Source organism: Thermobia domestica, chromosome 17, assembly GCF_964235325.1.
Source record: "Thermobia domestica chromosome 17, izTheDome1.hap1.1, whole genome shotgun sequence".
Classification (NCBI taxonomy): Eukaryota; Metazoa; Arthropoda; class Insecta; order Zygentoma; family Lepismatidae; genus Thermobia; species Thermobia domestica.
In genome coordinates this window covers 38,909,420-38,937,414 of record NC_137470.1, presented here as the reverse complement: position 1 = coordinate 38,937,414, position 27,995 = coordinate 38,909,420, and the positions used below count along the sequence as shown (strand labels likewise).

Sequence of the window (27,995 nt, the reverse complement as noted above, 5' to 3'; positions counted from 1 at the left end):
AAATGTGTACGCAGTAGCTGTAGACACCGAACTCAAAACATGTTAGTAAGCATACACATAAAGGAAGTTGTTTGCAAGCATCAGGTTGTCTAAAAATTTTGAGCCTTTGTAGGGTAGAATTGAGAGTATGTTAGTTGAGATTAGAAAATATTACGAAACCACTTTACCAGTTTAGTCAATGCTTTTTGTCTTTTCTCCGGTAACACCATAATCCCGTTGCTACAGAGGTTCTGTAGTTTCGGTTAAAAATTGTGACACATGGTTTCAACAGATTTCTTTTTAAATCTAACTTAAAAACACTGCTCAAGGAGTTTTCCAGATACCGAAACATACCGAAAAAAACAATAGTCTGATAGTGCCATGTCCGTGCTATACGGTGGATACATTCATGCTATACGGTAGCAAGAAAGCTTTCGGCCAGTTGGTGCGTGCTTGGCTTTTGGCTTTCTACGCTTGCTGTATTAACACGTGCTTTCATACAATCTGCCTTTTGTTGTATTTGCATGTGATATTTTAGATCATTCGCAGAGCGTCATATCATCACTGGTCGTTCATTGTCTTTTTGCTTGCTGCCAGCGTAAAACTCCTGAGTCAACCTTAAATGGAACATTGAATCCAAGGTTGCACCCATATAACTTTGTTACTGGAATCCAGTTTGTGGCATGCTTGCACGGTTTCCAATCAAGCCGGATGCAAGCTTACCGATTTCCAATGCAGGCTTACAGTAAGCAGTTTGCAAGTTGTCTCTGCTCTTATGGTCATATATTCTGAACCGAGTTCTCTCAGTTTCTGACAGCCCAAGCATGTAAGCGCTCTAATGATGTTAGCCTGGGTTACCACACTCTTTCTGTTGATAAGTTCCGGTCGTTTAATTTGAATTCCTAGGCACACTCGCACTAATTGTCGACAATTCAGGTCCGAGTATCGTTCTGCCCGACATCATCAGTTCGTGGTGCAAGATACTCTTTCAATTCCATCAAACGCACAGCTTAATCTACCGGGGTGAAGTGTAAGCTTTGCCACATATTGTAAAACTTCTGGTCTTTTCGACTTCAATCTTTCTCTTATATTGGTGTTATAGGTTATCTGCTTTTCATCACTTGTGATCAACTGTATCAGAAATGGCTCGAATTCGTTACGTTTCAGTAAGATTCTCGGATAGAAATTTAATCGCGTATATCTCTTTGAGTCAGATCATATGCCACCCAAGTGTCGAGCTCTCTTTCTACCTAGCTTTATCCAAATGATTTAATACTATTTGATGATGGATATTAGGTCATTGGTGATGTCATTACTGCTTACATGCCGATCATATTCCTGGACTTTTCCCAGAATATCATCCATTTTTTTCTGTGATTGGTCGCTCACAGCGAGTGGCATTCTGGACATCAAAATTTCTAGAACCTAAAGCGACTGAATTGTTTTTGCTATTTTTTTAACGTATCTTGTTCATAAACAACATTAATTTCTTCGCAGGCCTGCGCAGCATTAACATCTTCACGACATAATGTCTTACGTCTGAATGAGAGAATATCGATACATTTTGCATATACTTGCTTCAACCGTCTGCTAACGAATGATGTTAAGCCTTACTCGCTGAGACTCATATAATCTGAGATTTGGGATACACACGCCATCTTTTGTACAAAAGGCTCACTATTTTTGAACCTGATAGTGAAATTATGCCCCTATTGCATCAGGACTTGAGATTCATAACAGCAAACTGTTATAGGTCTTCTCTTGGCCGTTTATCAATGCATTTTCTACTACTATACCGCTCACTAAAACGTTTCTTGGGAGGAAATGGGAGTGCCCCGAGAAAACCCACGGACACGATGTTCTCCACGACAAAGTTACTTGGTCGGGGATGAAACCAAGGACCCTACGCACCAGAGGTAAGTGCTCTACCGCTATGCTTTCGTGCCCCCTGTAGTCATGTTCTAGTGAGCAGTGTAGTATTAGAATAAACATTAATAAATTGTTCCGGGAATGCCTGAAATACATTGCTGAATAAGTCTCAAGTGATGTAATGCAAAGTAGAATCAATTTTCTAATACTTAATTTTTTGAAAATATGAAATTTTATGTATCATATTACTTTTCTACTCAAAATGTGAATTATATCTTTTTCATTCTTTTCAGGCAGTGGGGAATTTCGGAATGGATATCATGGACAGTGTTGGATGTATCTCACTAAATGCATGACAGCAGTTTTCCAAAAGAGTACTTTAAAGAAAGTTGGAAGACGATTGGATGCGGTGTTCTCTACTCTGTGACTATGGGTATCCGTGTAGAACACTCACTCCCATCGTTAACTCCGAGAGAGAGAGGCTTAGTCGAGATATAAATAATTTAATCACAAGAGAACAACAAATGTAGCTGAGTGATAATTTGGAATGTGAAAAATAAATTTTCGTGTTTGAAGAAGCAATTGTCTGTATAAGTAGAAACAGCAATTGTAAAGTTTTACATTGTACAAACTTTGCACTTTATAGACTAAAATTGATTTAAACTAGTCGCAGAGTAAAACATATTAACGTGTAGTGTATTGAAACTAAGTTTATTGAAAAAATATTAACGTGTAACAGTTTCGCACTCTATCCAGTTTGGCTTCATAGCAAAATATATTATTGTAAATTAATTGACGGGCTTACTTCTTGGTGGTGGTGATGATAATGATGAGGCCATAGAAATTGAACGTTTTATGTGATATACGTTTGGATTGTAAAATAAATAAAAATAAATTAGTATATCGAAATGTATGTAAATGTTATTTTCAATCTTCGAAGTTTAACCTTTTAAATGGCATTATTTTATTTGATTGTATTGCATTTTTAGTATTCTCCCTCTATGCTTCTATCATGTCGGCTAAGTAAGACGATGAGAAATAAAATATAATAATGAAATAAATGCTCAGAGGCATTACATGATATGCATATTCTATCCTGCATTTGCCCCAGCCCGCTTAAACATGTTAGACAGCTTTATTTTATTCATACTACTCTTAGAAGAGTGAAATTCTAAATATATATCACAGGCTATCATTAACTACTTACAGAACTCTCTGGAATTGTTCATACAGATATCCATGTAGGCTTTTTTTATATAAATATTTTGAGTTTAGGTTGTATGTCATATGGTGCATCCAGTGCACAAAAGAATCAAGTACTTTGGTTTTTGTTCATTTTAGATGCATTCATGTTTGAAATATTTGACTGAAGTTCCTTTCATTGTTTATAGATTCATATCCAGATATTGTAAATAACTTTTGAATAAAATTTTTTTTTTTAACCATGTACATAAAAGTACCTACAAACAGTATGTCTTACTTTCTCAGATTTCTGAAGACTTGATTCGTTGTGCTCTGAAAGCCTCATAATATTCGTAAGAGATCACCAAAAAACAATACATTTATTTGTTCACAAATTATTGTCATCATGTTTTTTTTTTTTTTTTTTTGTTAGCGCATTTCCATAAGAAAGGTTAAATGATGGCACCAGAAAATTCACTGATTATCTCCTGATATGTTCTGCTGTCTTATTTTCTTGAGTATTATGCATCTGCTGTGTACAAATTTATAATAATCATGCATACATACTTAGCTATATAGCGTGAAGACGTCAAGTACGAAAATCATGCACAAGACTCTGCAAGATGTCCAGAAGTATTTTTTTTTCCATAGTTCAGTTTAGAACAAAGGGAATTTGAGGAATTGAGCTCGGGTGTAATCTTAGGAGTAGGCGAGATAACAATGGTAGGTTTATGTGAAAACTAACAACAGTGTGAGAAACACTCCCATACCCTGTGCTAGATGGTCCCAAGAAGTAGCTTTGAGTCACAATCGCATACGAATGGATCGCACTGCTTAAAACCGTTTTTACGATATCAGATGACACATGTTTAAAATGAAGAAGGAGTCCAGTATTTGGAAATTTCCAGGTGAAATCTGTCACGTCTCAACAAATGAGTATGCAGAATAGTTACTTTACTCAGGCGACATAGCTGAAAAGTCATAATGAAGAATTCACCCAGCAAATATGAACCTATGTACAAAGTAATCTTCACAGAAGGAGCAATTGTGGACTGTCAAGGATGAAGTGCTCTTTATTCTTTTCGGAGGTGTTGTTACAGGCTTACAACCTGAAACGTGTCAAGCTAGAAAGGAACAGCAATATTAAGAGAAATTATATAGGTCACTTGTAACAATAGAAACGGTTCACTGCTTCCAATTGTAGTCAAAACTAGCTTGCAGTGGCCACCTTTAACAAATTAGTATTTTTCGAGCACATCTTGTACGCGTATACCCATCAGCGCTAACGTGCATCTTCGCTATGAACACAAACGAGTTGGTGGATATGTTGGTGATCCTAGTAAAATATATGTAACAGTTCTAAGATATTTGCATCAAATTTTGCCAATAAAATGTGTTTATAGCTATGTGTTGATTGCTATGTAACCAATTAACAATCTTAGACGGACCAATCTTAGAAAATTTACCAGATGAATTGGAGAATTCAGATTGGTTTGTGAAGAAAAGTAAATGAAAGCCAGGTGAAGGGAATAGTTGAAGTTAAGAAAATACTAGTTGTTTTTGATGTTCTAAATGGCACTATATGTGGAGGCGGAAGGATCTATTTGGCGGAGAGGTACACTTGTTATTATTTACGGGAGAGGCAGTGTGCAAATGGTGCTTAAATGGCAAGATTGTCATACATCGTGTTTGCGTTTTATCGAGTTGTACAAAAATAAGAAGTGTCAGTTGTTGAAATTGTGTGAAAGACATGGTCTACTAAACAGGTGGACAGTTTATCGTAAGTGTGGAAACGAAACTGCTGAAAGGAAGATGAACCTCTAAGCAAACCTAATGTAATCTAACCTACTTTAGTACATTTTGGTACTTTTTGGGATGGCGTTTAGTATCTCCCTCAAAGCTATGTGACACATAAGCAATGCAGTTTATGACATATTACATGTTTTTCCACCATCCTCGTTTATATGTATACCCTCTGCCGCTGACGCGCATACTCGCTCGAATTATAAAATACAATTCTCATAATTACTAATAGACGATTTCGTAAAAAAAAAAAAAAACAGCATATATTTGTTTCTACTGTTGCCCCTATTGTAAATCTACATCCTCATACGTGTGCTGTCTACATAACTTCACTATTTTTCCTTTAAGATTTAAATTTTATCTCAAAATCAAATCAAAAGAAAAAGATACTGTTTCTAATCTGCTGCATTTATTATTTTCTTATTTTCCGTTACTTTTTTATTATTATTTCAACAACTTCATAAAAGTTTTTTGCGTTTGTTGTATGTGGCACGTATTTTACCATTGTAGTTGCTGCATGCCATATTTACACTTCCACCGAGTAGAATTGAGCTTCGGAGCGTTACTTTCAACTTTTTTTTTGACACAATTTTAGCCTCGCCCGAGGTGTAGCTAGACAAACCAACCCGCAGTGTTAACCGTACCTGAGGGATCACTTTGGAAGCTTTATGCAATGCATAGTCAATGGAAAGGTTGAGGTATCCCACAGGTACGGTTCGTCTAGGGGACCCCTACGGGCTCGACTATGCATATGGCCCTTAACACGTAACTTGACAAGTGTGAACGATGACTAAAAAATTACCACACTCTTCGATTAGGTGAGGGATCTCGCCTGTGTGTATTAACATGTGTGTAGGAAAAGATGAGGCTTTTGTGAGGCTCTTCTCTACTGTCAACATCCTATAAAATCCTTTCAAATATTCTATTAGTAAGATTGACCCCATATGCAGATGAAGTTATTGGAGATTGTCAGTGTGGATTTAGACGAAATCGATTAACTATCGACCAAATATTTACCATTCGCCAAATACTCGAAAAAAGTGGGAATACAATACCCTGGTACATAAACTATTTATGGATTTTAGAAAGGTGTACGACTCGGTTAGGAGAGAAGCATTGTACAACGTTCTTAGAGAACTTGGAATACCGAGAAAGCTAATTAAGATATGCTTAACCCCAGTTTTATGTCGTAGGGTCTCCAGACCCCAAGGAATCATACGGCTTGATTATTTTCTCATTTTGATAGTTAAAACACTGTACGTTTCTGATATCTTCAGAAATTCAATTTTACAGTTTATTTTATGACTATAACAATTTTCTTACACCTAAGCCATAATTATTTGGCTTAATTGTAAATCACCTTGCTTTTTCTGTGGGATTCAGTTTGCTAATAGTTACGAAGAAATTTTAAATTATATTTACGACACTTTCTGACAATTAAGCTCGTGTAAAATGATTTCAAAATAGTTCGTACTTTTTCTGTTGATGACAGTGTCGGATCTAACCCGGGGCTGGGTGGCCCAGGCCCCACCAAACTTTTGAACGTCAAAAATAATTGAAGCTACTATTTATATATATATTTCAAATGAAAATGGCTTGCGTAAACTCATGATATATCTGTCATAGACTTTAGTCTGGTTGCCCCCAACCCCAAGTTTAGCTCCTAGATCCGTCACTGGTTGATGGAGCTAAGGGACTATCGCGATCTGTCTGTTGCAAGGAGGAAAGTACTAGGAAAAGACAATTCATATATTTGTCATTTTAACTTTTCTTTTACCCTAATAATCACTTAATGTTTCCAAATAAGGCTGTCGGGAGAAAGTTTGTCTTCTATCAGCGTATTTATGTGTGTTAGTTTACCACCAAATCGACCAAACGGCCGTACCTCAGTTAGGCAAGTTAAATATCTTCACCGGTATATTCATTTGTAGGTAGCACAGTCCTACCTTCTACAGTATCACTGGAATTTTGCCGAGTGACGTAACCATTGACAATCTAGAAGGTAGGAATGTGTTATCTACAAATGAATATACCTTGCATCCACTGGTGAATTTATTTGATCGAATTGGGAATACGCCCATCCAGAGTTTGACGCGTTCAAAGTAAACAGAAAGTTTGATCGTGTATAACAGATCTTAGTTGATTGCAATTTCTTCCAATCTGAGAAGAAATAGTTAAGAATTTCTTAATTTGTAAGTGTGACCGCTGTTTTCGTCTCTCCTTGTAAGCAATAATTGTAGTGTAGTGTATGCCTAATTGGTTTTCCAAACAATTAGCTTTTCGGATGAAATTATTATGAAATGAAATTATGTCACAGATGCGATTTCATCTAATTCTAAGGTTTCTTCGATTTGATTATAAAGAACACGCGCAAATAGACTGAAAGAAGACAAACTTGCCCCCATCAGATTTGTTTGGGAATGTTTTCTTGCAAACTGTAGGAATTATTTTATACCAAGTAATTGTGTAACAGTTGAACAACTGGTTCCATTTCGTGGTCACAGCGGTTTCGTTCAATCTATGCCTAATAATCCAGATAAATATGGCATAAAAATATTTTAGTTATGTGATGCACTATACTATTTTGCACTCAAAGGTTATGTATACGTAGAAAAGCAACCAGGAGGTACTGTGGAGAACAATCTGGCTCAGAATGTTGTGAAGAAACTTTCATAACATTTGTTCAAAAGTGGAAGGAACATTACTATGAACAATTTATTTACAAGTGTTGAACTTGCTCAGTACCTGCTAACTGCTGAATCTCACTCTCGTTGGAACGATGATGAACAACAAACGTGAATTCCCCGACATTATTCAACCTAGTAAATCTCGTAGTCTTTTGAGATCTATCTTCGGATTCAACGGTGACCTAACGATCGTAAGGTATGCACCTAAGAGAAGCAAAGCTGTGATTTTTGTCAGCACCCAACATCATGATACCGCTGTATCTGACACCCCTAAGAGAAAGCCAGATATAATTCTATATTATAACAAGACCAAAGGGATGGTGGATAAATTTCACCAAATGGTGAGAGAATTCACAAGAAAACGGCAAACAAGAAGGTCGCCATTAGCAGTGTTCTGAAATATGGTAGATGCTTCTGCGAATAATGCATCTATAATTTTCAAGATCCAGATTTATCGAATAAACCCAATGCGAGCAGTAAATTTTATCCAACATTGCCGAGGACATGGTAGAAAATCACATGCAGCGAAGATGCGAGATGTCAGCTTGGTTACCAAAATCAGTGACTGCTGCAATGAAACATCTCGGAGTCTCCAAAACTGAAAACACTTTAGCAATTTGAGCGTCATCTGCAAACAGAAGAAAGCGTTGTCATCTTTGTGATAGGAAGGACAGAAAAAGTATACTAGTTTGTGAAAGATGCAACAAACATTTATGTGCAGAGCAACAAGCACTTACTTGTGCAACATGTAAATAAACGTAAAAAAAGCTGAGTTCTCCTGTAAGAATGAGAAATAGAATGAAATGTACCAAATATGAAATTGTATTTTGTGCATTAATAAAGATTAAATTGTAAAACAGAAGAGGATTTGATTTTTAAATCAATATTAAGCTAAATAATAAAACGTTAGGTTAGGTTATGTTAGGTTAGAGGTCCTTGTAAATGTTAACAGTAAATTGTTAGCCGTTAGTTTCAACATAGATACAGTCTATGATATTAGATTAAGGTCAATTAGTTTTGATTGTAAATTGTTAGTAGTCATCTTCAATATTGATAGAGTCTAATATGGTCATTGTAAATTGTAATAGTAAATTGTTAGTGGTAATTTTCAATATAGATACAGTCTACGATATTCGGGTCTGTGAAACAGCAAGACAAAAGACTACGACAAAATTTCAGACACAAAATAGGGGATATATGAATCCCAAAGTTACGACCGGGTAGTGACAATTTCTGTCCACGAGCGTTCACATCCAAAATGGCTTGAAACAAGCAAATGCGTTGTCGCCATTATTATTTAACTTTTTTCTTGAACACGCTATAAGGAAAATCAAAGATAGCAACCAAGGCCGAGAGTTGAACGTTATTCACCAGGTTATGGCATTAGGTAATGATGTAAATTTGATGGGGGATAATAGAAGAACAATAGAAAGAAATGCAGAGATTTTATTAAACGGTGCAGGGACATGGGTTTAAATGTAAATGCAGAGAAACTAAATACAAAGAAGTGCTTCGGGACCGTAATACACCAAGTTATGGATGCGTTAAAACATTAAATAATACTTTTGAAGCAGATAGTTTCAAATATGTAGGATCAATATTAACATACGAAAATCATATTCACGAAGAAATTAAATGTCGACTGAAAGCAAAGAACTCGTGTTACTATTGGGTTCAAAATGTCTCGTCATCGCGAAGTGTGTCGAGGAATTTGAAGCTTAAAATATACAAAACGATAATCATGCCTGTTGTTTTGTATGGTTGCGAAACATGGTCGATTACTCCGAGGGAATAACATAGACTGAAGGTATTTGAGAACAAAATCCTGAGACGAATATTCCGACCCAAGAGGAACGGGAATGGAGGAAGCTTCATAACGAGGAACTACATTATTTATACGGTTTGCCCAACATTGTTGGGGTCGTCAGGTCTAGGAAGCTTAGATGGGCAGGTCATATAGTTAGAATAGAAGAAAGTAGATACACTCTCACAGACTTGACTGGAAGGTCAATCGGAAAACGACCACTAGGAAGACCTGGACGCAGATGGGAGGACAATATTAACTTGGATCTTGCAGAGATCGGAATACGAAGTAGAAACTGGATGCAGTTAGCTAAGTATAGAAGTCAGTGGAGTGCTTTTGTGAACGCGGAACCTCCGGGTTCCATAGGCTATAGAGTTAGTTAGTTAGTAGCCAAACAAGATCGCACAATAAATCAAGCCACAACATTGATATTTGTGAGGTTCCTCTCCTGTGTGAATTAACATGTGATTAGCCAAACTTGAATGCACTCTATATCCCTTGCGGAAGATACCGCATGTGTAACCCTTCCCTCCTGTGTGGATTAAAATATCTAAAGTCTGACTTCAACGTACACTAAATACCTTTCAGCAATTTTGGTATGTGTTAGGTTTTTCGCCTGTATGGACTATCATATGTCTTGACGAGCCTGAACGTCGTGTAAATCCCCTTCCACACTCCTTGCACTTGTGAGGTTTTAATCCTGTGTGGATTTTCATGTGTGTAGCCAAATTTGAACGTACTCTAAATCTCTTTCCGCACTGTTCCCACGTGTGACGTTTTTCTCCGGTGTGGATTAACATGTGTCTTGAAAGATTTGAAAGTTGGGTAAATCCCAAGTCACACTCTTTGCACTTGTGAGGTTTTTCTCCTGTATGGATTAACATGTGATTTGATAAGCTTGAACGTTGAGTAAATCCCTTACCACATTCATTGCATGTGTGAGGTCTCTCTCCTTTGTGGATTAACATGTGTGTAGCCAAATTTGAACGTACTCTAAATCCCTTTCCACACTGTTCGCATGCGTGACGTTTTTCTCCTGTATGGATTAACATGTGTCTTGAAAGTGTTGAACGCTTAGTAAATTCCTTCTCACATTCTTTGCACCTGTGAGGTTTTTCTCCTGTGTGGATTAACACGTGACTTGACAATCTTGAACGTTGACTAAATCTCTGTCCACACTCAGTGCATATGTGAGGCTTTTCCCCTTTGTGGATTAAAATGTGTCTAGCCAAACTTGATCGTACTCTAAATCTCTTTCCACAGTCATTGCATGCGTGACGCTTATCTCCTGTGTGGATTAACGTGTGTATAGCCAAACTGGAGCGTACTCTAAATCTCTTCCCACACTCTTGGCATGTATGAGGTCTTTCTCCAGTGTGAATTAGCATGTGACTTGACAAGTATGACCGTTGACTAAATCCACTACCACACTCTTTGCACGTGTGAAATTTCTCACTTGTATGTGTCGTCATGTGTCTTGCCAGGTTTGAAGGTTGACTAAATTCCTTTCCACACTCTTGGCATGTGTGAGGTTTTTCTCCTGTGTGGATTATCATGTGACTTGACAAGTGTGAACGTAGACTAAATTTCTTTCCACATCCTTCACATGTGTGGGGTTTTTCTCCTGTGTTTATTAACACGTGTTTAGTCAAATTAGAACGGTCTCTATATATCTTCCCACACTCTTTGCATGCGAGAGGCTTTTCTCCTGTGTCTATTAACATGTGTGTATCCAAACTTGAACGTTCGCTATATCCCTTACCACACTGTTCGCTCAGGTGGGATTTCTCAGCTGTATGCATGGACTTACGACTTGACGAAGTTAAACTTTGAGTATCGCGCTTATCACTCTTCCGGTACGTATGACGCTTTTCACTTTTATGTGTTAACATATTACCTGCTATACGTGACAGAATAATTCCTTTGCCGAACTGCTTCGTAATATCACATTTCTCATCTGAATGAGAAATTGGTTCCTTTAATACAACACACCTATTCACTTTTCTTTGAAGATCATATTCGTTGTAGCGCCTGGAACAGGTTCAATAAACAAGGGAACGTGATTTGAGTTAATCAGTAAAAACCAAAACTGAAATCAAATATTATATTTCGAGCTAAAATTACGTTTCATTTTTGTTCTGTTACATGAAATATTGTAGAAATATGGAACCGAGAACTATCGAGGTAATCCCATATTTCTCTTTTCTCGAATTAAAAGTGTGTAATTTGCTTTACTATATCAAATTGTTCAATTATTTATATATACAGTATCAGAGTTAAGTGCATACGAACATGCATATGTTATGCTATGGAATTATCACTAAGATATTTATATATCATTAACTTTTGTGTCACAAAATTTAACAATCGCAAGAACTTGTTGCAATTGCCGCTACAAAAAAAAAAAAAAAGTGATGTTGGCAAAGAAACAAAGGAAAGGTATAACAAGTTTTACAATATTGCACAAAATATGTCATTTGAATCATTACACCAATTTCTACGTTTGGTTTTAATATAATCTGATCCTTTGAGATAGTAAACTTTAATACGTAATACAAACTTTGCGTCTATTGATATATAGCTACGCGGTTACATCTGATTCATAATTAAATCCTCTTATTAAGTATATATTTTTGAGAGGCGGCGAGTATTCAATTTCTTGTAATTTTTATCTGTTTATTTGAAATACGTGATATTATGATTCCAGAAGTCCACGTAAGGTAACGTGGACAAGCATTAGCACTTTCGTCACCCTAATTGGATTAGTGCTATTGAACGTTTCTGCTGGAAAAAAAAAAATAAATTTCTATTAACCTGGTGTAATTCCATTCGGAGAAATCAAAATTCTATACTCGGCTTGGAAACATGCTATTACTTTTTTTAAAACAATGCAGGGAAGTGTTCCCGTCATCGTGAAACACTTTAGTCATTATTGTCTTTTTTTTTTTAATTAAAAGTTAAAATGGCGTTTAAAGATAAATGCTACACGATGAATAGCAAAAAATGCAAGAAATTTGTTATGCATCACATTACAGTGTTATGCGTCACATTACATAAGACAGGAAGCTGAACTGGATGAAATAAAATATGTAATATGTTGAGTGTCTATATTTAACTGGCATTTTATCATGTAACGTTCATTCAAATGGTTATCATAAGGACGGGAAGAAAATTAAATTATTACGTGTAAAATTATATTTTGACGGGACTCTAGACAGAGGACAGTTTCACACTCGCATTTTTACGTTGAAAAACTGTCGCGTGCACTAGCGTTTTGGGAAATACAACATTCAAGAAGGAGAAGATGAACAATCTGCATATCGTCGCACAAGAACCAGAGGTACGTAACTCCATTTTCGAAGGGATACAAGTCAGAAGACAAAAATATTGTTTTCTTAGAAAGATGTGAATTTAATACAATGGTAATTGAGCTATATTACAGAAGACAATCGACAATAAGAACAGATGGCGTTACGTACCGTTTACACCAAGGGGGCTTTCAAAATTGTGTCCAAACTTGAAGAAAATGAAAACTGCATTTTTGAACTTACGTTCCTGTGGTTTTCATGCGACGATATTATATCTCAGCAAACAAGCTCGACATCTAGCTAATGTGGCATTAGCTGCGGAAATGGGTAAACCGATTGGAATTAGATTTTGCACTGCGGTTAGCCATACATGTATCTTAGCTAGAAAACTTCTTTTCTTCTTTTTTTACGTTACTGTCATTAGAAAGAAGATCCTACGTGTAAGAGAACAGGTTTAAATTTTAGGCGAAAAGCAATGTATCTGACGAGTGGATTACGGTAGGGAGGTTAAATTTGTCATATAAAATCTCTACTCAATACCAGTGAGCAAGTGATCAACGCACTACGACATAAAACGGGCAATTTTCGTAGATTTTTTATATATAAATTTAACATATGATATAAAATAATACGTAATGTATAGAACTCCATCATGTATTCTCTGATGCACTTAAGTGATCACAATTTTGCTAGCATACAAAAAATTTTAAGAAAACTATGTTTTCAAGCGGATTTTGTGAAATTACCCTGTAAATCCATGTAATTTCAAATTAACTTATAGACTTATATATATGTTTTAACACATGCAACCTCAAAAACAGCAAAAAAGCTTGTAGTATACGACTTAAGAAATAACTAATGGGAAGCAAAGCATCTTCATTATTTCTTTTTCAAATAACGCCTTTATAGTTTTCGAACGTGCTTCTTTACTTATATGGAGCATTCTACTTCATGGGAACAACATCGAGGAATCACTACTTCTTCCTCCGGAATTTACATTAACATTACATGTCCCATTACCGCGTTACTACAATAAAATAATCACAGGAGAAGACGATGGGCACTCTTCACTAAGTATGACTACGTAGTTTTAAAGACATTATAGGTAATATATCTTCTTTAAACAAAATCTTGACGGAACAAAAATTATATAATACTATATGCCTAATACTAACATGAACACTGGACATTTATAAACCTTTCCAACATAAAAACTAAAAAAGTAATTTATATACAAGCTCCCTGCTGCATATACAAGCTACCTAAACTCACAGCGACCATTTGTATTTTCCGTCATTAATAGGAAAGGCTAGTCACTACATTGCTATGAAATCCTTTGTCAATGGTAATAAACAACGAGCAGTATCAAATAATTAGAAAAGTGCATACTTCAATAGGAGCCTCAGAGGCACCCCTTTGGCCTTTACATTAGTATACAAAATTACGCTATTCTTTCTGAAGTAAAAACTTGCTTAGGAAACGCAATCAGAGGGTGCATTACAAACAGAGAGAAGAATTTTAGGGCACAGGACACGAGACGAAATATCTATTAAGAATAATAGGATTAAAATTGAAAAGGCTGCCTCCGAGGCACCCCATGGATAGTGAGAATATTCCCGCTGGGAAGGAATTTAAAAAATGGGAATGTTCACGGGTTTTTTTTTCCTGGCCTATAAATTCACGGGAAGTAGCTTATTTCCATTTCTTTACTTTACGTTCCAAATTATAATAACCCTATGACTAATTACATTATTTTAAATTACTATGATTTACTTCTAGGTATTAAAGAATTTTGAGCTTAAAAAATTTAAAATTCTTTGACTGTACTTTATATAACTAATAATATGAGTTTTTAAGTTCCATTTTCATGTGCACTGAAAAGTACGACAGTTGTTTAGTATTGGGGGTCAAAACTAGTTGATAGTGGAGTTCAAGTAGTAAAGAAAATATCGAACACAAATATCGAAAACAACGTGCCCTGCGGGGTTCTACCCCACCTCCACTTGCTAACGCTCGCTCATCAATGCTGTCTGAATTTAATGTTTGTAACGTAATGTAACATATGAAACCATAAAACAACCACATCGGATTAGAATAACGCGAAAACTGGCCCGCCAAAGCTAAACAATAGCCAAATTAGTAAAGTACTAATACAAACTATGAAAAGGAACCATTTTGTAGAGTTACTTAGAAATAGAGATCAAGTACTATTAATACGCCTTGAACCACTGTTAGTAATACACGTCGGTCTGTCTCCTCTCTCTGACTCGAATTTCTCAAAAGGTACTCGGACTTCTCTTACATGTGAATTAACGCATGAAATTTCGAGAAAAATGGTAGCAAGAAAGGTCGAGTGTGGCAATGTTAAATGCTAAATTATAAACATAAGAAAGGATCTTGCAAATATTGTGAACGTACATATTTATGGCAAATGTTGACAAAATGGAGGGACATGTGTCTTCTGGCAGTTACCCAAACTATTTTGTTTATAACATTTAAAAATTTAATATGTACAAATCAGTAGCAGAGTCAAGTTTAGAAAATCCACTTATATGTAAATTTCAACTTTTTTGCGTTTTGAAAGAATGTGGACTTACTATATCATTTTTTAAACATATTTACATTCGTGGAACATATTGTAAATAAACATCCATTTATGCGTACTCTCTAATTATAATAAAATGTTAATAACATAACATCGTTCAGAATATACATTTTAAAGGCTCCTCTGGGGACAAAAGTAATAATATACTGTCTTAAACGAATATAATGCAATTTTATTTCTGATTGTATATAAATTCCCAGAAAGTTTGCATTTTTGGAAATCTTCTCGGGAATATTCCCGAAAAATATTTTCCCGGGAATTTACCCAACACTGCCCTTAGGCCTTTACGTCAATATAAAAATAACCCTATTTTTTTCTGAAGTAAAATAAGAAAAGAACAATTCATTCACCACATGACTAACGAAACCCGAAATTCCAAACCTCATAAATTTAACTTCTCAACAGAATACCATCCTACACTAAACCATGCAAACATGCATTATTATCACCATTCTTAGAGTATCGTATTGTATATTATTATCCTTTTCTTTTTGACCTACTAACCTTCACAAGAATTTTACAGTTCCCCTGCGTATTAGTGACATGAGTGACGTGACCCGTCAATCATAGACATATCGATTTAATTATATGTGTAAAAATATGTGATGTCTTCCTATTGTAAATATTCACTATATATAACAACGTAAACTTTCTTTTAGTTCATATCACCTTAAGTAAGTTAATCAAAATTTAACGAGTCTTTTTTATGCGTGTTAATAAGCACGTTTAACCGTTTCAGCTCTCACGTACACAACTGTACACATAAAGTCACCAATATATCCAATATCAACAAATCACGCACAATTGTTCAGGTTACTTTTTTCCGAAAGCTACTAGTTTAGAAAAGAAAACTAAACCACATTTACGAAGATCGGTAGATCATACTAGATTAGTAAAAACCTTTTCTGTTTCCTTTCTTTTTTAAAAAAAAGAAAGTCGTACGAATGGAAATGGAAATGAATCGATACCCTCGACTTGTAACAATTAAGTTTAATTGAAGGCGAGATAGAAGAGAAAATCATACGTTTTTCAATTTGGTCTTTTTTGAGGATTGTTTACAGTTGAGATGACATTTTGTAAATCTTGTCAACCGATATTTTTACAATTCTGATCGATTGCGAGTAAAACTGTGGCTGTATGATAGGTCTATTCTAATAACTTATTCCATTGATTACAGCAACAGCTAACAATTACATACATTGTTATACATGCAAAGCAAATGTCTACCACAAAGTGATATTACTGGTATTAATCTATAATATTTTACAAACTAGTAAACTTAGAGGACATGCATGCAAAATAAATTTTAATGAACTGGGCGAAACTTTACGGAAACAGTTATTCATGCACTAAGGAATATATCATTATATACCAGAAAATCGACCCAAACCGGAATCAAACTCATGACGCTTTCATTATAAGACCTCGGCTTCAGCAGAGAGCTAATATCCTTAGCTATTTTTTATAAGCCAGTTAGTACAGGGATGAATCAGCCAAAGTATTGCAAATGGAAGTAAAGAAGTGTTTAACAACTCACAGAAACACGCTGTTTACGCTAAGACAACTACCATGATCAAGTTCAAGATGATAAAAGAATTGGTGAAATATTTGCATTTATGAAGAAGTGGTACCGTGTTAGCGGAATGAGTGAAATAACCAACGTAAATGGGTCTAGGATGTTTCGGTGTACGGATGTTTCGGTGTACGGACGTTACGGTGTAAGGAGGCTTGGCTGTAAAGGACGTTTCGGTGTATAGCATTATAGCCACTCTGCAATAGTGTAAACTGTTTAACATTGTTATTACTCAATCTCTTCGTAACATTGGCGTATTTTTTTCGTTTTTCTGACTTCATGTTCGCCAATTAACTTATTTGTTCCATTTGAACAGCACTAACAAGGAGACTTACTGAAGTGTAATTTACTGATTTGAATGAAACTTTGCATACTTGTAGAATATCAAAAAATAATCGTCCCGTATTCTTTTTTTTTTTTTTTTTTTACTTTGGTAATGGTGCGGGTTTAAGGGTAGAAACCACCCTTTGAACGTTAGAGGTAGCCTCCAAGCATAAACAGAAAATAATTATTAAAATAGAAGATTAAATGATACGGCCAGCTTACTGCCAAGGGGTTTTAGGACTGATTCAGAACCTGACGTTAAAATTACAAAATTCAAATTGGCGGATCTAATATGATGATTACCATTGCAAATAGTCTTCTGGTTTGAAATGATCTCCAGTTAGCTAAGAACAATTATAATTGGCAGGGACTACTGAGAGAAGGTGCAGACTGATTTGAAACCCTTTCTGTACTTATTTTAAAAGGACGTTTGTTTAAATCTATAGCCCAAAAAGTCAGAAGCCAGTGCCGATGCATTTGTCGCGAATGTGAAGCAACACGTGTTATTGAAAAAATAGTAACTCTGATCAATACGGTTTACTTTGGAAATGCAGACGGGACGTACTCTAGTATTTACAGGGATGCAAACAGTAGCAAGTGTGACACAGTCAGTACGTGCTATGCCTCGTAGCTACATCATACAGCCTTTAATTTCTGCAAATAGTGTTTTGTTATCACCACTGTTAATTGTTTTGTAGGAGAACAATGGAACATTTGGTCTTATAGTCCAACAAAACCTCTTTAAATTTGAAAATATCCTTGTGAAAGCGTCAAATCCGGGACAATTAACATCAAGTGTTGTGAGATCATGGTTCCAACAGATTTTTCTTCAAGCGTCTAATGCAAAGTCCATTTTGTTATTAGCTTCGTGGAGTGGACACAATTCATCAATTTTGAACCTATTTTAAGAACAAAAGAATAACTCATAATATAAACCATTTCTTCAGAAAAAACTGGTAGAATTCAGAATCTTCTTGTGTTCTTTAGGCCGTTAAAAATTTTCTTGAGGCTTTTTTCTGACACTGTCCTCTACAACTATAACATGAATTAATATCTCCGTAATAATATAATTAAGATCTCAACACTGATACATAATCAGTTTTCTTCTCCTAGATTTGCTAATCTTATTGGGTATGCATGATATAAAAGCGGTTATTTGGAAGAAAAACCACATGTGTTTGAACAATTCCTTTCAAAGATTGTGCAGTATTTTGCGATTTGTGCACAATTATTGCCGTAATAAAGTGTGTGTGTGGTGTACACAATGTTTATGCATCACACACTTTTTTACTATATATCATTACCATAAAACGTTTTCCCAATCAATTCATAATTATAACATTTGAGTATATAAGAAGTTCTGACATACAGTGAAACGAGGGGACTCACTATAAATAAGTAACCAATGTCAATTACATCAGCATTTAATTTTTATTTTATTTATTAATTTATATTTTCTACTTCATGAATTTATTTCTCCCTAACGAATATTTTTCATTTTGAAGAGTGGACGTTTCGTTGTAAACATTGGAACATTTACCCCGAACCAGCCTCACACCTAAACGTCCTTACAAAGATAAATCCGTACACCGAAACGCTCTGCAGCAAAACGTCCTACACCGAAACAGCCGTATCCCAACGTAAATGTCGGAATAGTAAAAACTTGCCGTGTCATATCTTATTGACTGAAGATCAAAATAACAGCATTCCTTTGTACTAGGATAACATTTCAAACCAGGATAAAGGTTTAAACTGATGGCAGTGAAGGATAAACTGTGAAGGCGGCATTATTTTTTTTAACTATTCACATAACTTCTCCCAAATATGTGTTAAATAGCCCAACTTTTTAATGGATAACTAACAGTATCAACCTGGTGCGGTGTATTACAAGGGTTATCCTGTACCCAATTTAAACAATTGAATATCGTTTCACAGTGTGAAACTAAGACTTCCGAAATATGCGAATAGAATACTTAAATTCCAAGTATACATGTGCAACAACTTGTTGATATAGAGTAAGAAGATCGAAGATAGAATCTGTTCCTTGGAAGCTGGATTTAGCTCAAAAACTATTACTAGCTATGCGTTGCTCACTTCTATAGAGATAAATGTTGAAAAAATCCTTAATTTGAAGCACTTCCGATTTGAATGGAAAGTTACGGAAGAAAATAGAACGTATCGTTGGGCCGCTGACCCGAACACAGAAGAGCTTTTCGACATCTTATACAATTTTTCTATATGAAAATCGGATAATAACAATACTAATGATTTGCAAGAAAACAGCTCCTCGATCCTGTTACCACTTTCGTTTTATAATGATAAATGTTAAAACAGGAGACAGATAACTTTAATCGCTTCAGGTTTGTGCAGGTTTTCAACGAGTAAGATAGATCGTTTCCTCGGCAAGATGACTCGATTGAACATATGATAGTTTTGTGAAGTTTTAATTCACACAGATAAAGTAATCGATGTATGACACTATTATCTCTATGGATTGTATTAGATTCGACATTTCAATTTGAATTTCAGGCCAAAATTTGTACATGTTTAAATATTTGGTTGTCTAGAAATATTCTTCAGATTTGAAGCTGGTAACACTGTTATCCTGGATGTGTAGGCCTTAATCAGAAATATTCGATTAAACATTTGCTTTCAAACGTAAAAGTTATCAAACTGCCTTCTGGCAACTTTGATGACTCGCTGCGGTACCTGTGTTAAGACAAATTTACGAACATGGTAGCTTATTATGATATATTTATCATTTCGTTACGTTCACTGCGTTTTGTTTTGGAAGAAGATGGTAAGATGAATAATGTATAGAAGTTGTATCGTATAAGAGCTGTAAAGAGTAGTTACCAACCGTAGCTTTCAAGATTTGTTTGCAGTACGATTCGTGAAGGCACTGAGTATATATTATTTATTTCCCTGCCTTTGCTTGATTGCAAATTGTTCCGCTGGTGTCAGTTTCGCTGATGATTACACTAGGAAAGTAGTACCAGAATCATGTGCTGACATGTCATGATACACTTTTGATATTTAGTTACTTTTCACATAACACTCAGTTAAAAAATAAAGGAATTGAATAACAAATTTTTCATTACCGTAAACAAGTAATAAAAATCTCATTTAAATTTCCTAGACGATTCTCTTGGATACAAAAATTGAAAACATCTATGTTGTGTGCTCCAGTTCTGAAACTGCGTTGTTAGTCACGGAGAAATTACCTACGGGGCATTTCACACAACGTGTTAAGAATAAGATAAAACTGGTTTAGGAAGAGCAATGTCGTTGTAAGCCACAAGGAGCGCAACAGATTGCGTGTCACGCGGAGCACGACGTTGTAGGGATAGTGGCAGCTGGTGAGGGGGAGTTGCCGAAGACACGATGAGGGGGCTTAAGTTTCTCTGTGATCAACTCATATAAACTGTGCATACCTTCCCTGCGATAGTTTAAAACATTTCTTTCCATAGAATGTAACCGTGTGAACTGAATTGGCATGTCATGAAATAACAGGAAATACAGAAGAGAAGAGTTTCAGATTGTGTGTTTTCAATGATGTCCTTGACAAAATCAAAGTGTGACTAACTGGTATTCGAAACTCGAAATCTCTTACCATGAATTGGTGTGTTCCGATCCAAGGCGGCTTCCTGATTTAAAATTCGAACTACCCTAAAAAGCAATGAACAAAATCTGTGGGAAACTTATCGACGAACTAAAATTATTTGCAGAGGTTCGATCTAAAACCGAAACGAGATCTTGTGAGTGAATATGATAGTGAATATATAAGTAGTGAGTATGAAGAGGAAACATGGTGAGACGATATTGAACCAGAGATGTAAAAAAATCAACTCTAAGATGGCTAGCACGTCTTGCTTCACGGGTGCGATCAAAATTATATACGAATGTCTCATGTACGTCTTATGTTATAAATAGCTCTTTAAAGTGTACAAATTCCTCTTTACGATCCCCCTACCATATGTAAATTTTTAACGAGCGTTTTTCAAACTCAAGATTATTGAATCTAGATTAAGGGCAAACCTCAGTCAAGAGAACATTGAATCGATTCTGTTAATGCAGTATGAAATGGATATACTAAACAAAGTAAATTAAGGTGTAATAACTAACAAACTCTGTCATGATAGTACAGAATTGAAAATATTCATGATGTAAGGCACAATGTCCTTGTTTCTTGTCATGTAAACAGATCAAAGTGATAAAAATTAAATGGTGTATATATATATATATAACGTGGCACTGCACAAATGGTAATCAAGCTGTTTGAAGCCAAATTGAACTACCATAACTGCATTTTCGAGGTGTCAACAAGTACGTGTGAAACTTTAAACCCAGTATCTCCAATACCACAAAAAAGGTAATTTGCTATATTGTTACGTTATCTTTTAATGTGAGCTTATCTATCACTGTTTTCAAAAGCGCTAATTTATCAAAAATCATTAAAAACTACATAGTTCAATCTGGCTACAGATAGTTCGAAAGTGCATTAATTTCATTGCTTTCACACAGCTCACCTGAGAACCCAATAATAAAAGGGGTCTAAGTTATACATGACGTTTCCAATAAGGTTTATTTATATTCAGAAATGTACTCTCCGCAGCACAATATGCTAACTAGATGTGCTAAAAAATCGTTAATTTGAAGCACTTTCAATTTGAACAGAAAGTTATGGAAGGAAATAGAATGTATCGTTGGGACGAAGGAAGTGAACATAATATTTAAATAGAGAATTGATTACAAGAAACAGCAACCTGATAGATTTTGCCATTCTTCCTCTAAGAAAATAAGTATTAAAATTGAACCTAATAGTTAATTTATACAACTACCCTATTTGACAGTGTCGGGAATTGTCATTATATATTGTATTGAGACGCTCAATCGCTTGCAGAAAACTGATTCTGGGTATATGCTATCGTTTCTGTTTTATGGCAATAAAAGGTGAAAAATATATTGAAAACGGTCATAATAGTGAATTTGAACCATGTTTGTTTCATGTAGTGTTCTGTGGGTAATCATGATATGTTCAATTTAAATATTCAATTGTTTGCAGAAAGCCGCCTTTTGCTATATGATACCTTTTCTGCTCTGTAAGGATAAATGCTAAAACGGGAAATGGCTAACTTGAAATGCTTACCATTTGAATAGAGGGTTAACGGAGGAGATAGACCTATTCTTGAGAAGCTGAATGGATCGTACGAAACCGTATCTCGATATCTCTTATGGTCTTTACTCTACAGAAATCAGTATTGAAATTACCTGTTTAGAAACTTTCAAAATCTTCCGACTTGATAAAGCGCTGTGGGTTGTTATATGGCCATTCCAAACACTCAATCGGTTGTACAAACCGTTTATTACTGACTGTTACTGTTTTCGTCCTATGATGAGAAATATTAATACCACAATGGTTAATTTGAATCTATCTGCTTTGAATAGCGGTTAGTGTAAAAATGTGGCATCTTATCTTAGAACGGAAGTACTAAAATAAACCATTAGTGTATCTCTCATTGTAAAAATGCAATTCCATTCCGCGATTGTCATATACAATTAATTGTTGAAACATAGATTAATATTAAATTTAGACACTTCTTGATTTGGTAGAGTATTGTCAAGGATCGCGTTATGTTTGACACTCAATTGTTTGTTGAAATTTTTCTTCTTGCTATATTTTCGTTCTCTGGCGAAAAAATTTAAATCGGTAGTGGCTAGTATTAACCAGGTTTTATTTGTATAAGATTTCAACGCAGAAGATGGAGCATATGCTTCAGATGCTTCATCCCATGCAAAAAATCACTTCCTGACAGCTTTTACAATGCTCATCCTACGGAAATCAATTTTCAAACCAGAAGTACTAGTTATATGCAGGAAAATAGAGTAGGTTATGCTAGTTGTTAAATTTAACTTTAATTTTTAAGGCTTCACCTTCAATTTCCTGAATTTATATCGAATAGCTCAGAGTTTACATCTTCAATTGCAAAAAGTATGGACATGTGCAAAAAGCCAGTTTGAAGTATGGTAAATGCTATAAATACACGAGTACTGACAAGATGATAGAAAACTGATCCTGGTGGAATACAGTCAAAAATAGTGTAAAATAATATTTAAAAAGTTGAGAAATTATGCAATTTAAAGAAAGGGAAAAATAAGTGGAAAAACAAAATGTATTTAAAAAACTTATACACAAGTAAACTATAAACCCTTGGCTCCATAACCTCTTCGTCTGTCTTGGTTCCTTGTACTCTCACGCTCCTGCACTTTCGATTGGATCATAGAATATATCCCAATGTGCAAGAAATCTAATAAAATAGACAATAGTTTTTCCTAAAACAGTCATCATTGTACTTTTCTAACGTAAGCCTGCATTCAAGAATGAAATGCCGCTTAGAAGGTGTATTTTTCCATTCTACTATGAAACTGTTGTTCAAAAGGCGGGATGTACTTAATAAATTTGTACTGAGTATTATATTCCTAATCTAGGCTGTAGAGGGCGAATTTACACGTAAATAATTAAATAAATAACGTTTTGCTGGCATTTAGTGAGTACAACAGTACACCGCAATAAAATTAACTTCACATAGCTCTGAAATCAATCTAAATAATAATAGTGCTGTCAGCCTACAGGAGTACTATATAGAAGAAAGAAAACCCGTTAAAAAATACACTTTTCAAATGTACTAGGAGGATATCCTCTGAGAAAATGCTGCTGCTCTTAACAAAAATTGACTTTAAAGTTGCTTTGAAATGGATTTCTAGTCATAATGACCATCTTTTAAAGGAAACCCACAAAGAGGAAACCAACGTCGGACACACTTTTTAAAGGTATTAGGATTCTATTTTGTAAAAAAAAAAAAAAAAAAAAAACCTTGCGTAGTTTTTTTGCACTGATAAATCTATTCTTAATCTTGTATTCTGAAAACTATTATTAAAAGAAAAACAAATAAAATCCTGGGGTACTTGTGTCTACGGCCTTTCTCATGTGTGTCTAAAATCTAAAAGCAGAGTAACAAAATTTATTTCACTCACTTAGTAACAAAGACCTGATCTCAAATTGCAGCCTCTGCAGTTAGAAGCAAAATAGCTGCCAATAGCTGTTAAAGTTCGAAACATGTTTCAAATAGAATGATTAGGCATTTTTTATATTCCTTTTTTGCCTGGGATGTTCTTACATTCCTTTATATTCTCAAATAAGATCTCAATTCATTTCAGTTGCCTAAAAAGAATGAATGATCTCAGAATTATATTATCTGCAGTTATAATCAGAGTAGGACCCGTTCTGATCAAAAAGTTTGAGACAAGTTGATGCTACGATCAAGATTTCTATCCTTGTTTATCAGTACGGACATTAACACTTCCCCCTTCATTCATTAAAAAAAAAAAACTCACGATTTACTTCCCTCTTCTAGTAGGAATAGCCCGATATCAAAAACAAAATTCTAAGATAGGCTCAGAGCAACGCAAACAAAAATTTCGAATCGGAAAGCGCTAAAAATAGAACGAAATAGAACTTTCCTACTTTTGTATTTATCTTAGACGTGTTTCGACATTGTAGGGAGCACTGATGCCTAAAAATTGTTAAAAATACTTTTATACATCAGTGGAGTAACTGTTGAGTTGATTTTGAGTTTAACGTCCCGTTCAGCAGCGAAGCTCGTGGAATCCGAATCACATGAGCTCCCGCCGGGAATCGAACCCGGGTCTCCCACGGCAAAGGCGCGTACACTTACCGCTTAGCCCCATGGAGTAACCCTGTATTGTCCTGGATTATTCAATAGGTTATTACTAATAATGTATATTTTGCAGTTATTTTTCTTGTTGTATGCTAAGTTCAAACACTGATATATATATATATATATATATATATATATATATATATATATATATATATATATATATATAAGTTTATGTAAAAATTACTTTACTGCACAAACTTGTATTTTTCCTGTAGCAGGCGAAATAGCACTAGCTTCAGAAAAAAAGTATGCATATACAAAATATTTTGAAATAAGGAACTGATGAGAATAAATATAAAGGCAAACGTTCTTGCAATTTCCATGTCCATTGCCGATACAATTGTCACTTCTAGTCATAATTATAATAATAAATATTATTATAAAAATTGCGCTAAATTAATACCAATGAGCGAGAACTATTGAGCCTAAAAACTATGTATTCGATACTAATTGCAGCCCTATTTGATTAATCTCTCATCTCTAGTCTTCGCAATATTATGGGCTCTTTCACCTCTATAGTACTCTTTTACATATTGTTAGTCATAAGTGTATGTTGACTTGCTGTTATAAATTACTATATCAACCGAGCTTCACCTTTCTTACATGATGACAGAGAGGGAGAAAATAAAAATTCTAACATCTTCTTTAACACTTCCATTTTCCCTGTTCTGGTAAACCAAATAATGATACATAGCCTACAGTTTCTTCAAAACTCTGTCTTGCATAAAAGTACTTTGAAGTATACAAACTCTACGGTGTGAATTTCTATACAAGACCAACCAATATGAAAACATTATTCGGTCGAAGTTTACTATAAAAGATAGAGAACTAATTCCTAATAACACTTCAAATAATACCGTATTGTACATAAATTCATTCACAAAGTAGCTAGCAACCACTGTAAGCTACATGAAAAACAAAATTCAGTGTGCTACATCATGACACGGAAAAAAAAAAATATTTGGCAGTTAAGGAATTTACATAAGTAAGATATTTACGTTCCTAATGTATTGTGTTACTCTGGAACACAAATATGCAAGCAATGAAAGCATTTCAGGATGTTACTTATAATATCTTTGGGAACGTAAAAATACATATTCTACACATATCATATGTAAGTTTATCCTATAGACAGTGTTTTGCGCTATCCTTGATATTGTGTATATTTATTTGCGTTGACCCAATTGGTACTAACCAACGCATCCTTTTGCTTCCAATCAGACCAACATCCTGAGCCTTGCCTAATTTACATAGCAATCTTTTTCTTTTACCGACCATCAAGCACATATTGGTTAGTGTTGTTTGTACAATAATTCTTGTATCGCCTATGTGCAATAGGACCCTAAAGTGAGCCTGTATGGAGAAATAGATGTCCATATCTTAGAAATGATTGCTGATTACATTTAAAGTCGACTTTCTTGAAAGAAATGAGTACCGGTATGAAATGAATTTATGTATGTATGGTCATCTACAATTAATGAACATGCATTGTTGGATAGAATACTGTTTTTTCTTGCATTTTATTAATGTTTTTCAAAGCCCTCAGGAAAGGAGAGGGTAGACTCATTCGAGATAAATCCTGAATAAAATAACAAACGTCCATAGTTTTTGTTACAGTATAACAATTATGCATTAAGATTTCGAAAATTTCAGGATAAATTTCATTCTCACGATCGGTCAATTTACCTGTCTTAAAAACACTATCGTCGAGCACCCATATTGTAAATGTATACAAGAATAAAGAATTTGGTGAGAAATTCGTAATTAATACTAAAGAATTATTATTTTATCATGATACGAACTACATAATATTTGTAACGATGGTATCGATCTTATTATCATAATTTTGTACACAGTTAGTCTATGTGTGCCATCTCATTTCCAAATTGCAGATTAGTAATCTACATTCGAGAAATCTCCCATACCTAAATATTATTCATGGATTATTGCCTTTAACCTTACAAACTTTCCGAACCAATGCATCCGTATTATTAATCTGAGCCAATTACTTTATGAAAAATCGAATATTACCTTTCTGGCCGAACTGAATTTAAACTATTTGTTGTTAATTGTTGGGAGTCCTTAGAGTATGACGCGCAAGTCTCTTGAACCACTAGTTTTCTTGGCGTTTCTATATCACTTTCAAATGCAGGATGTTCTACGGCAAATTCTGATTTCACCCCATCAACGTTTAGTTTTTCATCCAAAGAATACATAGCTACATCCTTCTCAATTGTTTGCTCTCCTTCCGTTGTAGATAATATTAATTCTTTGTTGTCAGTCATCAGTTCATATGTCCACCCTTTCCCTTCGAGTGGATCTACCTGAGGTAAGTCATAATCAATTTCTTCTTTGCACATCAATTCCAACTTAACAGGTGACTCACCAGCCATTATGAGTTCAAATGTAATAAGAATTTGACACTGTTCTTATACTTCCCTTGACTTTTAAGCTGCCAGTGTTAATGAAATGATTGACAAGACCGTTCACAGCAACTTTACACTTGTAATCAAACATACGATCAGATTTTAATAAAATACATAATAAATGCAGTTTGAAAACAGTAAGTTCTTCACAATTTTTATGTACCAGGTAGCAAAGACCATTGGGCAGTTATTGCGTGTATTAAGCGTATAACAAATTATAAAAGCGAATTACTTAACAAAAGAATTATAGTATAGAGTAGATAAGTTATGTCCCCTTCAGGGAAGAATACAAGTACGGTTGAGGAAGCGCGGAACAGAAGGATGTAGTTGTTGCCCTCTGAAAACTTGTTCGATAGTTTATCTTGTCTTGTCTTATGACTATTATCAGTCAAATAGGTAGGTGCACCAGCTCACTAGTCATATGGGCTACAAATGCTAAATGGTCAAATGTGTACCTCAAACAGAGGATTTATGATTCAAAAGAAAAATTGAATAAAATGCAGGACACAATCGGGAAGAAATTACATAGGTCAGGAAAATAGTCAAAGTCAGGAAAAGGTCAAAATCTGGAAAGAAGTTCAGACAGGGAAAGAGGGCGAAAAGCCAATATGAACAGGACAAAAAATTAAGGGTAAGTGGGAAGTATAAAATAAAAAAAAAGTGAAAGCGTATAAAAAAGAAGGGAATGTATGT

At 34.9% G+C, this 27,995-nt stretch overlaps 1 protein-coding gene across 1 annotated transcript; it reads right to left on the bottom strand.

The window, feature by feature from the left end:
- Positions 1–77: 77 nt before the first annotated feature.
- On the bottom strand, positions 78–27,881 carry LOC145674319 (uncharacterized). Its single transcript, XM_081744220.1, has 2 exons — positions 26,908–27,881; positions 78–11,355 (listed from the first exon to the last, which is right to left on the bottom strand). Exons 1-2 carry the CDS (start codon positions 27,267–27,269, stop codon positions 9,909–9,911), a joined length of 1,809 nt encoding a protein of 602 aa, XP_081600346.1. The 5' UTR covers positions 27,270–27,881; the 3' UTR covers positions 78–9,908.
- Between the last annotated feature and the right edge of the window lie 114 nt (positions 27,882–27,995).

Coding starts and splice junctions, on each gene's coding strand:
- LOC145674319 (XM_081744220.1), bottom strand. CDS start 27,269: ATGGCTGGTGAGTCACCTGTTAAGTTGGAATTGATGTGCAAAGAAGAA. Junction 11,356..26,907: donor AATTCAGTTCGGCCAGAAAG/GTAATATTCGAT, acceptor AACCTGTTCCAG/GCGCTACAACGAATATGATC.